This window comes from Jatropha curcas, chromosome 3, assembly GCF_041381405.1.
Source record: "Jatropha curcas cultivar XTBG-Jc1 chromosome 3, XTBG_Jcur_1.0, whole genome shotgun sequence".
In the NCBI taxonomy this organism is placed as follows: Eukaryota; Viridiplantae; Streptophyta; class Magnoliopsida; order Malpighiales; family Euphorbiaceae; genus Jatropha; species Jatropha curcas.
Window position 1 is genome coordinate 3,000,098 of NC_143153.1, and position 12,044 is coordinate 3,012,141.

Sequence of the window (12,044 nt, forward strand, 5' to 3'; positions counted from 1 at the left end):
CATGTTTATAATATTTTTGGATTGCTGTTAAATGTAAAATAATTTTTTAAAAATTCAATTAGTTGTTGCACACTAAATAATGTTTCAATAAACACTCTTTCAAGATTTCCTCTAAATGATACAATAAAAATTATGTTACTTTAATCAAAATATTAATTAAAAGTTGTTGTCGAATAGAACCTTTAACTTAGGACTTGTTTGACAAAATTAATTATTTTAAAAACAATATATAGTGTTTTATTCTTAATCAAAATGTTAAATCGCTGCATAAAAAGTTATTGTCTAACAAAGCCTTATAATCAACAATGCAGAATTAAACAATAAGTATTGTGTATATGTCCAACTTTTCAAAAGCCTGTCTTGTTTGTCCGGCGTTCAAACAGCTCTTCAGCTAAAGGTAGATGGAATGGCAAATATCAACTCGCCCTTGTAATCCCTAGCAAAGCAGAGGCCTTCTCTTGCAAGACCTTCCATGCTGCTGTTACATGTCTTTCTTCAGTCAATGGTGCTCCTACCGCAAAACGCAATGTATATTTGCCGGATAAAACCTGACAAAATGGTTGCCAACAAGAAACTTAACTTTTGCACCACCAGCAACTAAAATAAGTAAACATTTGGGGAGATAAAGAGAGGATACGCCGAAAAAAAATAAAGAAATTAAGCGTTTGATCAGCATTTCAATTGTTATGGAAGAAATATAAAAATTAATAATGACTCACTGTATGAGATATAAAAGTCCTCCCTGTTGAGTTTACTGCATCTAATAGTTCATGGTTCAGTTTGTTGCCGCGGTCTTCATTGTTACGGGGAGGTAAAAGACGAAAACAAACCAATGAAAATGTTCGAGGGGCAACAATCTGACCATATGAATTACGGAAATGATTCAGGCTATTTATACGAGAAAGTCATACAACAAAAACCGTAAAGTAACAGTAATATACAGGAAATGAGGTCTAGTTATAAGAAAAGAAAAAGACAAAGTAGCATGTCTCTGCAACTTCTGCAAACAATAGTCACCAAACTACTAGTAAAGGATGAAATTACCTCAAACCTAGTGTCTTCAGCAACAAGTCCTTCAAAATATTTGGCCAAATTAATATGATTTCTGATGTAGCATTGGAGGTTTTCCACACCATATAATTGTAATACCATCCACAGTTTCAATGACCTGGAAAGCAGCATCTGTGTAATAATTGTTTTTGCCTTTGGTAATTATTGGGTTTTGCAGAAAAAAAACCTCATCAGCATCATAGACCTGATCATACTATGAACTGGGTTATATTAGGCCTAATCTTTTCTATGCAAGCCTAAGTCCGACCTGGCTCAACCGTGCAGGCCTATTCTTTTGTCCAATTTTGAGCCCCTAAAAAATTTTAAATTCTGAGTGCATGCCAAACATCCAATGTATTGTTTCTAATATTTCAGTTATATTAGACATAGTCCTTTAAAATTTAGTATTTAATTATATATTTTTTTTCAAAATTAAATGAGTTCAGGGTGGGTCGGGCCTAAGGAAAAAAATTCATGCCCAAGCCCAATAAATCGGTACCCAAGCCCATGCACATGCATAGGCCTATAAGCATGTAAGTATTAGGCATTCCAAATAATATTTACTTCAATTCAATATCCTCTTGAGTACATCATAATTCTCTTGAGGCAAAACTCTGAAGTCAGAGAGTACCTAAACCGACGCCCAAGAGGAATTTGCCAATCCTTGTAATCTACAACCTTGTTTGCTTCGGACAGCTGCAATGTCAATGTAATATGAAATATTAGAACATACAGATATATTGATAAATCACAATGAACAACTTTCAGGTAATTAATAATCCAGTCATCTAATGTTATGAACTCTTGTTATTTATCACACATTATTGCAGCCCAAATAATATAGAAACTCATAATTGTTAAATTACAAACAGGCTGATATTGTGATACTGCATCAACTTATTCATCCCCACCTCAAGAAAAGTAGTGGATATTAATCATTTTCCCTTAGATCATATGAAGATGACATGAGCTAGAACCTAATTTCTTTTCTTCTGTTATGACACCCACCGATTGTATAGAATATAGATCCTATGGATGTGCATAGAAATATCTTAGCCTCCAAATTGGGAGATCAATGGATTTAACTTCTAAGCTACTTAGTCAGTTAGGAACAATATGAATATCGCCATGCTTCAGTCCTTGCTATGTCAAGAAACTTTTATGTCAAACACTGGTAAATTGTCATGGAGGCAACATATCAACTTGTATCTGAAGAACAGTGTGACACTAAGGAACGTATTTTAAACCTTTTGTACAAAACTGTAAATAAATAGACAGAGGAAATGTGGAAGGAACCTTACATTGTTTTTCAGAAACTCTGGATTTGTAGAAAGTGACTGAATAAGAGCATTTCTATCCTGCCATTCATAATATACAAATATTGAGTGCTTTTACATACTAAGAGCTAAAATAGTCAAGAAGCATCAGAACTGAGACATGAAACATGTAGGAACTATATTAAGTGCTGCATGAGGCTATTCTTGATATTTTCACTATCAAAGAGACAAAAAGTTCAAAACTGTTTTAATGGTAACGATCTCCATTCTATCAGTAAAATTACTTATCTTTTAGGATTTCAAAACTACAAAAAAAAAAAAAAGTTTCTAAAATGCAAATGCATTTAGGCAAAGCCACACATATAGAGGGTGTTATAAATATGGAAATGAGGACATGCCACACCTTCACCCAAAGGGCTGAGCAATCAAAGTTTGTTAAGAACCATTTATGCGCATTCATGTTAAAAGAGTCAGCTTTTTCAACACCATCAATGTAACGTCGGTATTCTGGACATATACACGCACTTCCAGCATAGGCAGCATCCACATGAAGCCACATTCCATTATTCTGTCAAGAAGCCAATGATTCGAGCATTAATTATCATTAAAAATATAGCAATTTTCTTAGACAATCTTTTGAAGGCCATTATAACCTCTTTGGTCTTCAATTTTTACGGTGTTCTGAATAGGAGGAACCCTAGAAATTAGAATTACACCTCATGACTGTCAACATCCACAGCATACAATATAAGACGATGCTCTTTTCACATTTCTTTACAGGTTTTCTTCACTTGTCCCCAATGTATTTTGGTAAGATAATGTTATTTATAATCAATGAATTCATTTCCAATCTCTAGGCAGGCAGCCTTGTAATTTGGCTTGAATAATCGGGGTACTTATCCAAACTTACCTTTCTGTGACGTTCTAAAGAAATTTCTATGTGATAAACACTAATTTATTGTGCAAGATAACAGTTGCAATAGCAATCAGATCCTAAATTCCTAACAAGAAAATAATATAGCAATTTGAAGTCAGCTCATAAAGTATTTCCTGCTTATTTATTTATCAATTTCATTAAATGTTACCTCAGCGATCTTTCCCAGTGCAAGTAAGGGATCAACAGCTGTTGATGAAGTAGTGCCAACCTGCAAGTATATGCAAGGTTCTTTTGTAATTATAAAATTCTAATTACAAGAATGGCAACATGTATGATCTCTGACAAAACAGAATCTGAGATTTGCAATATTGGTTCACAATTAGCATGATTAAGAAAAAACTTTTGCCACCAATTTAAACTTCAGGGCCTTTTTCACATTACTTGAATGATATAAAAGTTCATCAAACCTAAGAGTTTACAAACTTTTTTGTTTATTAGCCATCGAAAGGAAACGAAGACTAAAAGGACTTCTTTTTGGTCTCTTACAGTGGCACATAAGAAGAAGGGAATCAATCCAATTGAAATGTCATTTGAAATTGCTTCATAAAGTAAATCTGGTGCAAGAGCATAGTTTGTGGAAGAGTCCGTTTTTAGCAGCCTGCAATTTTCTGGATGAACCCCAGCTATCTGTCATTGAACCAACAATATCATATTAAAAAAATTAGCAAGAAAACAAAAGGCCAAAGTAGATAAGAAAATAGATCATTGCCATCTCACTGAAAAGCTTAAAATGGTTAAACGGTAAGAAATTTATTTGAGTAATCGTCAAACTTTATAATTTCTGATTATGATGAATAATGAAATCTACAAGTTCATATTTAGTAATGTACCTGACAAGCTTTTTGCAAAGACGAATGTGTTTGATCAGATCCATAAACCACAAGCTTTCCCAAGGCATCTTTTCCCACCCTCCTCAAGACCTTGTCTCGAGCAGCTAGCATTACAACTAGTAGAGCTTCACTTGCAGTACCCTGAATCACTCCACCTCCTTGTCCTGCAACATGATTCTGTACGCTTCAGAGAATTGTCCACTGAAATTTATCCTACTACAATTAAAGTAAACCCTTCACCATTCTATGCCCACATTTTACAGCTGAAAACTCCAACTTACACAAATTCACACTCTGAAAGGAAATCATTTTACGCCATTCAAATCTTTTAAATAACTATTTCTACTTTATATCAGTACTTTAGATGCCAAAGCAAGTTTTGAAAAATTAATCACATTTAAAACATGAGCACTGCGATATGAAATCCCTATAATATTACTCAAATTTTCTTGCTGCCGATAATTGTTACAAGCAATGAAAGTTGAAATATTCTTTCATATAACATCAATTATCATCTCAGGAACCTTCATGTCCCAATTAAAATAATCAATTTGGAATTAACATGATTTAGGGAAAGGAAACTAAGATGTCCCAAGAGAGCACTACCATCTTCACAGCTAGTCAGATAAATGGCTTCATGATAACATTTTTCAAACGGCTACTCTAGGTACTATATAAAGCTAAGTAACTTCGAAGAGTACAACAGAATTCCAATAAATAACGGAATGAGTTGGTGTTATTTTATTTTTATTTTTTAAAGCTGCACTTTCTACTGAATTGAATTTCAAAGAATTCATTGACTTACCTGTCGAGAAAAAATATTCAGGTAATTTTAACATTTTACCAAGCCAGTCTAGAACAATCATTTCAAGCTCTGTTGCAGCAGGGGAAGTTATCCAGCTAAAGCCCACCATATTGATACCGGCGCTAAGCATTTCTCCCAAAAATCCAGCAACACTGCTGTTAGAAGGATAATATGCAAAATAATTTGGGCTTTGCCAATGGGTCACTCCTGGCAAAATCTTTGCTTGGACATCTACAGCCACAAACAAACCCCCAACACCCCAATCCCAAAAAAAATAAAAATGTAAGGAGCAGATTCATCTAAAACTCATATAACCGTACGAATATAGCTAGGAATATTTAATTGTATGCATATCAAGCTTTGAACTTTTTTCTTTCTTTCAATTAATAAAGTAACTTCACCGTCAAGAATATTTTGCAATGACCCGGGTCGATTAGGTGCAGATTCTGGAAGTACTTTACGAAGATACCCAGGCTGCATAATCAATCAATATTGTCATTTGCAATCGAAAGAAAAAATCTGCTTAAAAACCTACAAAGAGTACAAATGTGAGAATCAAGAAAGATAAAGATTATAGTTAATTACCTCAACTTGGCTAAGAACTGGAAAATTCTCTATGGTTTTATAATAATCAGCAATAAAATCAACCATTTTATGAGCATACTCTCTAAGTTGCTCTGCATCCATTGGTCTCAGCTCTCCTTCCCTATACATTGCAAAAATATGAATTAGAAATTGAAACAAAGTAAAAAGAGTAAATAACTAAATCCCATTGAAGCTGCAAGTGAGAAACGACGAAATGTAACCGTTTTCATGCCCATATCATATGGTAAAGAGTATCGAGAGACTTACATATTTTGCTGGTAAACGGGAAAAATGACCAAATGATTGGTTTAATTGGACTGTTTGATGGTGCAGGTGGGTATTTTGTTGCTTGCTATTGGTTTTATTAAGTTTGAACAGATTCTACTTGTTGTATTTGTTGGCATATCTGAGAAGAATAAGGATTTATCCCTGTAGGCAATCTTTGGCTGTGCTTGCATGTTCAGATGTTCTCCACTGGTTTAAAAAGTCCGGTCTTTAAGACTTCAAGCTAATACAAAGGCCAAAGGGAAAGGGATAGTCAAGCTATTAGCAATTTCCTGGTTATAAATTGGTCTGGTGTATGGACTATGGTGTGCCCATGTAAAGTGTAGGTTGATGTTTATTTTGATTTTTATTTTCAGTAAACTTAGGTGTTTTAATATCATCTAGTTAGCACGTCGAGACTCAGTTTATTTTCGTAAAATGATTTTTAAAAATATTTTTCATAATTTTTCGGTTACGTGATGTTTAAAAAAATAAGCCAATAGATTTTTCTAATCAAAGAAAAAATAAGTCATTTTAAAAAAAAACGACTTTCCATTTTCAATGGAGAAAGATATTTTTTGGATATTAATTTACTTAATATAAACTTATAAATGCATGACTTTTTAATTTATTAATTACCGATTGCCACTATCCTGGTCACCGTTCACCATCAGTCACCACTGGTCAATAGCGACTTTCATAATTTAAAATTATTTTACATTTTTTCTATTTTCAACAATAAAATTTTTAAAATATGAAATTTCTATTATTATAAATATTTTTACGGTCTTATGAGTTAAAGATTTGAACAATTTTTAATTAATTTTTTGCATTGCAATCAAACAATGAAAAATAAATTATTTAAAAAGTATTTTTAAAGTAAGTATTTTTTAGAAATAAACAGAGAATAAATATTTTATTAAAAATTATTATCTAATAAGCTAGTGGATTGAATTCGTGTTCTTAGCTTTATAGGTACGAGCGTGGAGTCAAAAATCGAAATTAACACAATCAATTCCATTTTAAAAAATGTATAAAAAATTACAGTTGCTTTAACTAAATATTCATATCTTGAAAGCATTGAATAATTATTTCATATTGAATAATTATTTCATAACCAATAATATCAAAATTATGCTCTAAAAAAATAAAATAAAAAATAAAAAACAATAAAAAAATAATTTATTGATTAACCTATTGTCAAACTAACTATTCTCTAAATAATATATATATCACGGTTGCTCTTTCTAAATTAGAAAAAGATAAATGCAATTTTATAATTTTTAATAAAGAAATTATTACATTTATAAAATCTCATAAAATTCTAATAATGGTTGTTATTTGCAGCTAATCACCATCTAAATCCTTTAAATCGAAATTATTTCTATTACAATTTATATTTTTGGTTTTGTTTATTTTCTGAAATTATTTTAATTTTTATATTGATAGTATTATTTAACAAAAGTTTGGCAATTCAAATAAAATTATTTACCAATTTTAAATTTAAAAATATCTATTGAACCAAAATTAAGAACATCAAGAACAACAATGCAACTTTGAAAGGCGGCGAATCAGACCTATAAATCCTCTCAAAATCAAAAAACCCAACGGTTCGCATCAACTAATTGAGAGCTTAATCACAAAAAGGAAAATGGAAGACGATGCAGAGATTTACGACGGCATAAGAGCTCAGTTCCCTCTTACCTTCGGCAAACAATCAAAATCTCAAACACCTCTCGAACAAATCCACAATTCCACTCGCCGGACAACCGTTGATCCACTCAACAAGACCACCCCCGCCGCCGCTGATAAATCCGATAATGCTTTCCCTTCTCTTTCTTCCTCTTCCAAAGCCTGGCTTCACACTGTCCGCACTTCCAAAAAGCCTAACCCTAAAGCAACAGCCGGACCACCTCGCCCACCGCCGGATAATCTTGATGGCGACGACAGTATTGGACCTCCTCGTCCGCCGCCTGGCTTGGCTGATGAGGCTGATGATGATGATAATGAAGTTATGGTAGGGCCGCCCCGTCCACCACTGTTTGATAACGACCACGATGATGGTGTGATGATTGGGCCACCGCGTCCACCACCAGTTGATGATGACGAGGATGATGGTGTGATGATTGGACCGCCGCGTCCGCCAACGGCACCAGATTCAGATTCGGAGGAGGAGGAGGAAGAGGAGAATCGGTATCGGATTCCTATGAGTAATGAGATTGTGCTTAAGGGCCATTCTAAGGTAATTAGTTGACAATAATTTTTACTGATATTTGTAATTTATTGCTTTATATTGTCTGGAAAAATTATTTAATCATTTTCTTTGGTTTAGTATGCTCTAAGATTGTTTGGGTATACTATAAAGTTGTATATTTGAAACTTAATTCAGCTCGCATAAATTCTCAGGTTAGACAAGATGCTCACGGATAATATTTATCAGCTTTTGTTTTGAATTGTATGGGTTAGAGTTTAGTTATTAATATTCATGATGGAAATGACTTTCTTGGTTATCATTTTCAGGTTGTCTCAGCTCTTGCTGTTGATCACTCTGGGTCCAGAGTTCTTTCAGGCAGTTATGACTATACAGTACGCATGTATGATTTTCAAGGGATGAATTCACGGTTGCAATCATTCAGGGAACTTGAACCGTTTGAAGGTCATCAAGTTCGTAATTTGAGTTGGAGCCCAACTGCAGACCGTTTTTTGTGTGTGACTGGTTCTGCCCAAGCTAAGGTGCTTCTACATATCTCTCTCTTTAATATGATTTACTTGGACGTTAGTATGCTTATGGAAGAAACTTACTTTTATTTTCCTTTTGCACTTCAGATATATGACCGTGATGGACTCACTCTGGGTGAATTTGTAAAAGGAGATATGTATATTCGTGATTTAAAGAATACCAAAGGCCACATATCTGGATTGACTTGTGGAGAGTGGCATCCTAAAACTAAGGAAACCATATTAACATCATCAGAGGACGGATCACTGCGTATATGGGATGTAAATGATTTCAAAAGTCAAAAGCAGGTTTGTATGTTTCTGTTCATTCAACTCTGCTATGTGAAAGTGTGATGTGTTTCCCCCGAATGGCCCATGTATTTTCTCATAATCTTAGATTGAAAGAATCCACTCTTTTGTAACGTACACACAGAAAGACAAACACAAAGAGATGGATGTAGCTATGATGTTAAAAGTTTCTGATAAGCATGATTAAGAGAATGCACTTCTGGTTTCTCAAGGTTGGGCCTTGATTGCACAAAAAGTTTCCTGCATTGTTATGTAGAAGTTGCAGGTTCAATAAAGGAAGGAATGTAAGGGCGATGGTGATGTACATGCTGCTCACTTTAGAACTGCAATATTGAGGAAGTCTTCCAGAATGAAATACTTATATGGTTATAGTTGGATATCAACCACGAAATAAAGGATGGGGATTAAGCTGTGTAATCATTATTTATGTAGGTTATCAAACCAAAGCTTTCTAGGCCTGGAAGAATTCCTGTTACAACATGTGCTTGGGATCGTGAAGGAAAATGCATTGCTGGTGGCATTGGAGATGGTTCTATACAGGTTTGTGCTCCCATGTCCTGATAATTCTTTTGACTGTTTACTCTCTAAAGGCTACTGCAGAAAATTGTTCAATTTTTTTTTCTCATAATAGACAGATGTTTGCATTACTCCATCAATTATTTTGATCTACATTTTGCATCAGTTTTTTGATCTTAGTCAACATTTTTCTCATATGTTTTGCTTGCTTTATTATTATTATTATTTTTCATAGATATGGAACCTCAAGCCTGGATGGGGAAGCAGGCCAGATGTGCATGTTGAGAAAGCTCATTCTGATGATATCACAAGTCTTAAATTTTCTAGTGATGGACGAATTCTACTTTCAAGAAGCTTTGATGACTCACTGAAGGTATTGTTGAACAAGTGTCCAGAACTTATTTCAGTTCATTTTCTTCATTGAGTATGTGTTATTTTGTACTTATCTTCCCATGTAAACTACACGTGAGTCAGGTTTGGGATTTGCGACAAATGAAAGATCCTCTCCAGGTTTTTGAGGATCTTCCGAATCACTATGCTCAAACAAATGTGGCATTTAGTCCTGATGAGCAGCTCTTCTTGACTGGAACATCTGTTGAAAGGGAAAGCACAACTGGAGGTTTGTTGTGCTTTTATGATAGGGCGAAACTTGAACTTGTTTCTAGGGTTGGTATTTCTCCCACCTGCAGTGTTGTGCAATGTGCTTGGCACTCCAAACTAAATCAGGTAAGACCATTTGGCATGCTTCTATATTCAAAATGATGTTTTCCAGTAGTTTGTAGTGCAGCACAATGGTGTGTTATAGATTGTCTCACCGTCTGTTTTATGTGCATTTAAGATATTTGTTCACGTATGTTCTTTTTAACTATTCACAAATGAGAAGCATCTGCTGTTCAACTATATTTATTTACTCTGAAGCAAACTTCCACAAAAAGTATGGAGTAAGAAGTCCACTCAAGTTTGACTTGCTTTATTTGTTTGAAGATCTTTGCAACAGCTGGGGATAAAAGCCAAGGTGGAACTCGCATATTGTATGATCCAACACTTAGTGAGAGGGGAGCTCTTGTCTGTGTTGCACGTGCGCCTCGGAAAAAATCTGTGGATGATTTTGAGGCACAACCTGTTATTCACAACCCTCATGCACTACCCTTATTTAGAGATCAGCCCAGCCGCAAGCGTCAGCGAGAAAAGATATTAAAGGATCCTATTAAGTCCCACAAGCCTGAACTTCCAATAACAGGACCAGGTTATGGTGGAAGAGTTGGAGCAAGTAAAGGAAGCTTGTTAACCCAATATCTGCTTAAGGTGATTTTTTTTTTCTTGTGACTTCCTTTGTTTTCTGCTTTTGTTCTTACATTTTTCATGTTGTAAAAATGAAACCCATGGAAGAAGTACTCATGTTGAGTTCCGTTGCAGCAAGGGGGAATGATCAAGGAGACATGGATGGAGGAAGACCCGAGAGAAGCTATATTGAAGTATGCTGACGTTGCAGCAAAAGATCCCAAGTTCATTGCTCCAGCATATGCACAAACCCAGCCTGAACCAGTTTTTGCAAAATCAGATTCTGAGGATGAAGGGAAATAATCTGATTACCATATTGTGTTTCATTCGCTACTCAGCTACTCAGTAATCAATCTCATGGCCTTCTTTTTGATGGTGAGCTGATGTCTTCTATGAGCTCAGATCTTTAGCACCAGTTGAAGGCACTGAAGAAATATGCTAAAGGTATCATCATAGCTTATAATTGGCGACAGTTAAAACCAAAAAATTTCTTGGTTTTCTTCAGAGCTTCGGCCTCAGCAACCTGAAAGTGGCATAACATGGCCAAAATTTACACGAGTGCTGGGTACCTATTTTAATATCATCATGATTTGATGTATTTTAGTCCGCTTTTTTTTTTTTTTTTTATGAGTTGATGTAAATTGCTACCAACTGCACCGGCACTTGAAATAGGCTGTACTCTAATCATATACTCAGAGTCGTAGTTCCATAGAATTAATCAAGGTTTTTGTGCTCCAACCTTGGATGTTCTTGAGCCTGATGTGTTTTTCTATCCTTTCACCTCAATGCTTGTGTAATTTGCCATATGACATAATTATACTGATCATTCTGATAAAATGCTGCTTGTAATGAATAACATTTTCCGAGTGTAGTGTACCATTTTTTTTTTTTTTTTTTTTTTTTTTTTTTTTTTATGTTGATAAGTTCATTATGTTCTGAATATTCAGGTTTATGTTATTCATTACAGACATCAACCTAAGTAGTCTCAATTTTGAGTAAAAGTAATGAGATTAATGAGTTATATTAAGAATTAGACTATATTAGTCCAACATAAATTTAATTAAAGTGTAAAAATCTCAGAAATTTCTGAAATGCCATGCAAACCAATCAAAGGAAAAAAACTTCTCATTTCAAAGATTTCATTCTATGTTTCAATTGGTAAATATAACCGATTTCTTAAATTATATTCAAATTAATACTTATATCCTTATATATTTAAAAAATAACTGATATCTGTTTCACAATTGGGTCTTTCCGTTCACTTTTTACAGTTCATTAATCGTTCGCATTTTTTTTTTTTATGGAATATGCTCATTGTTTTAGAAGAAAAGACTCCCTCTTTGGAATTGAACATAATTTATGAACTTAATTATATTTTATCCCTTTTCAATTTCAGAGCGAGTTAAGCATGATCTGCGAGTTAAACATGATCTTGGTAGCTGAAGTAGGGTCAAAATCCTTGTGTTGAAGAG

At 34.2% G+C, this 12,044-nt stretch overlaps 2 protein-coding genes across 3 annotated transcripts; one reads left to right on the forward strand and one right to left on the reverse strand.

Annotated features, from left to right (window-relative positions):
- Positions 1–211: 211 nt before the first annotated feature.
- On the reverse strand, positions 212–6,037 carry AAS (Pyridoxal phosphate (PLP)-dependent transferases superfamily protein). Of its 2 annotated transcripts, XM_012229822.4 has the most exons (13): positions 5,752–6,037; positions 5,485–5,605; positions 5,301–5,373; positions 4,900–5,130; positions 4,095–4,258; positions 3,751–3,891; positions 3,413–3,472; positions 2,731–2,895; positions 2,352–2,408; positions 1,682–1,746; positions 1,045–1,168; positions 720–857; positions 212–548 (listed from the first exon to the last, which is right to left on the reverse strand). In XM_012229822.4, coding segments are annotated over exons 1-13 (1,473 nt in total). In that variant the 5' UTR covers positions 5,754–6,037; the 3' UTR covers positions 212–416. The 2 variants fall into 2 exon arrangements, with proteins under 2 accessions (XP_012085212.1, XP_012085210.1); XM_012229820.4 differs by lacking the exon at positions 5,752–6,037 and having other exon boundaries at positions 5,485–5,613.
- A 1,238-nt stretch (positions 6,038–7,275) lies between these two features.
- On the forward strand, positions 7,276–11,451 carry LOC105644463 (Transducin/WD40 repeat-like superfamily protein). Its single transcript, XM_012229819.4, has 8 exons — positions 7,276–7,990; positions 8,269–8,481; positions 8,575–8,775; positions 9,208–9,315; positions 9,527–9,664; positions 9,766–10,017; positions 10,276–10,596; positions 10,708–11,451. The coding sequence occupies exons 1-8, from the start codon at positions 7,400–7,402 to the stop codon at positions 10,873–10,875; spliced, it is 1,992 nt and encodes a 663-aa protein (XP_012085209.1). The 5' UTR covers positions 7,276–7,399; the 3' UTR covers positions 10,876–11,451.
- Positions 11,452–12,044: the final 593 nt, after the last annotated feature.

Bases quoted from the DNA above. Each gene is read 5' to 3' on its own strand.
- LOC105644463 (XM_012229819.4), top strand. From the start codon at position 7,400: ATGGAAGACGATGCAGAGATTTACGACGGCATAAGAGCTCAGTTCCCT. The intron at 10,018-10,275 runs GTAAGACCATTT...ATTTGTTTGAAG, and splicing joins GGCACTCCAAACTAAATCAG to ATCTTTGCAACAGCTGGGGA. The intron at 10,597-10,707 runs GTGATTTTTTTT...GTTCCGTTGCAG, and splicing joins TAACCCAATATCTGCTTAAG to CAAGGGGGAATGATCAAGGA.
- AAS (XM_012229820.4), bottom strand. From the start codon at position 5,613: ATGTATAGGGAAGGAGAGCTGAGACCAATGGATGCAGAGCAACTTAGA. The intron at 5,374-5,484 runs GTAATTAACTAT...TTGATTATGCAG, and splicing joins CAGTTCTTAGCCAAGTTGAG to CCTGGGTATCTTCGTAAAGT. The intron at 1,169-1,681 runs GTACTCTCTGAC...GCTGCTTTCCAG, and splicing joins CCTCTTGGGCGTCGGTTTAG to GTCATTGAAACTGTGGATGG.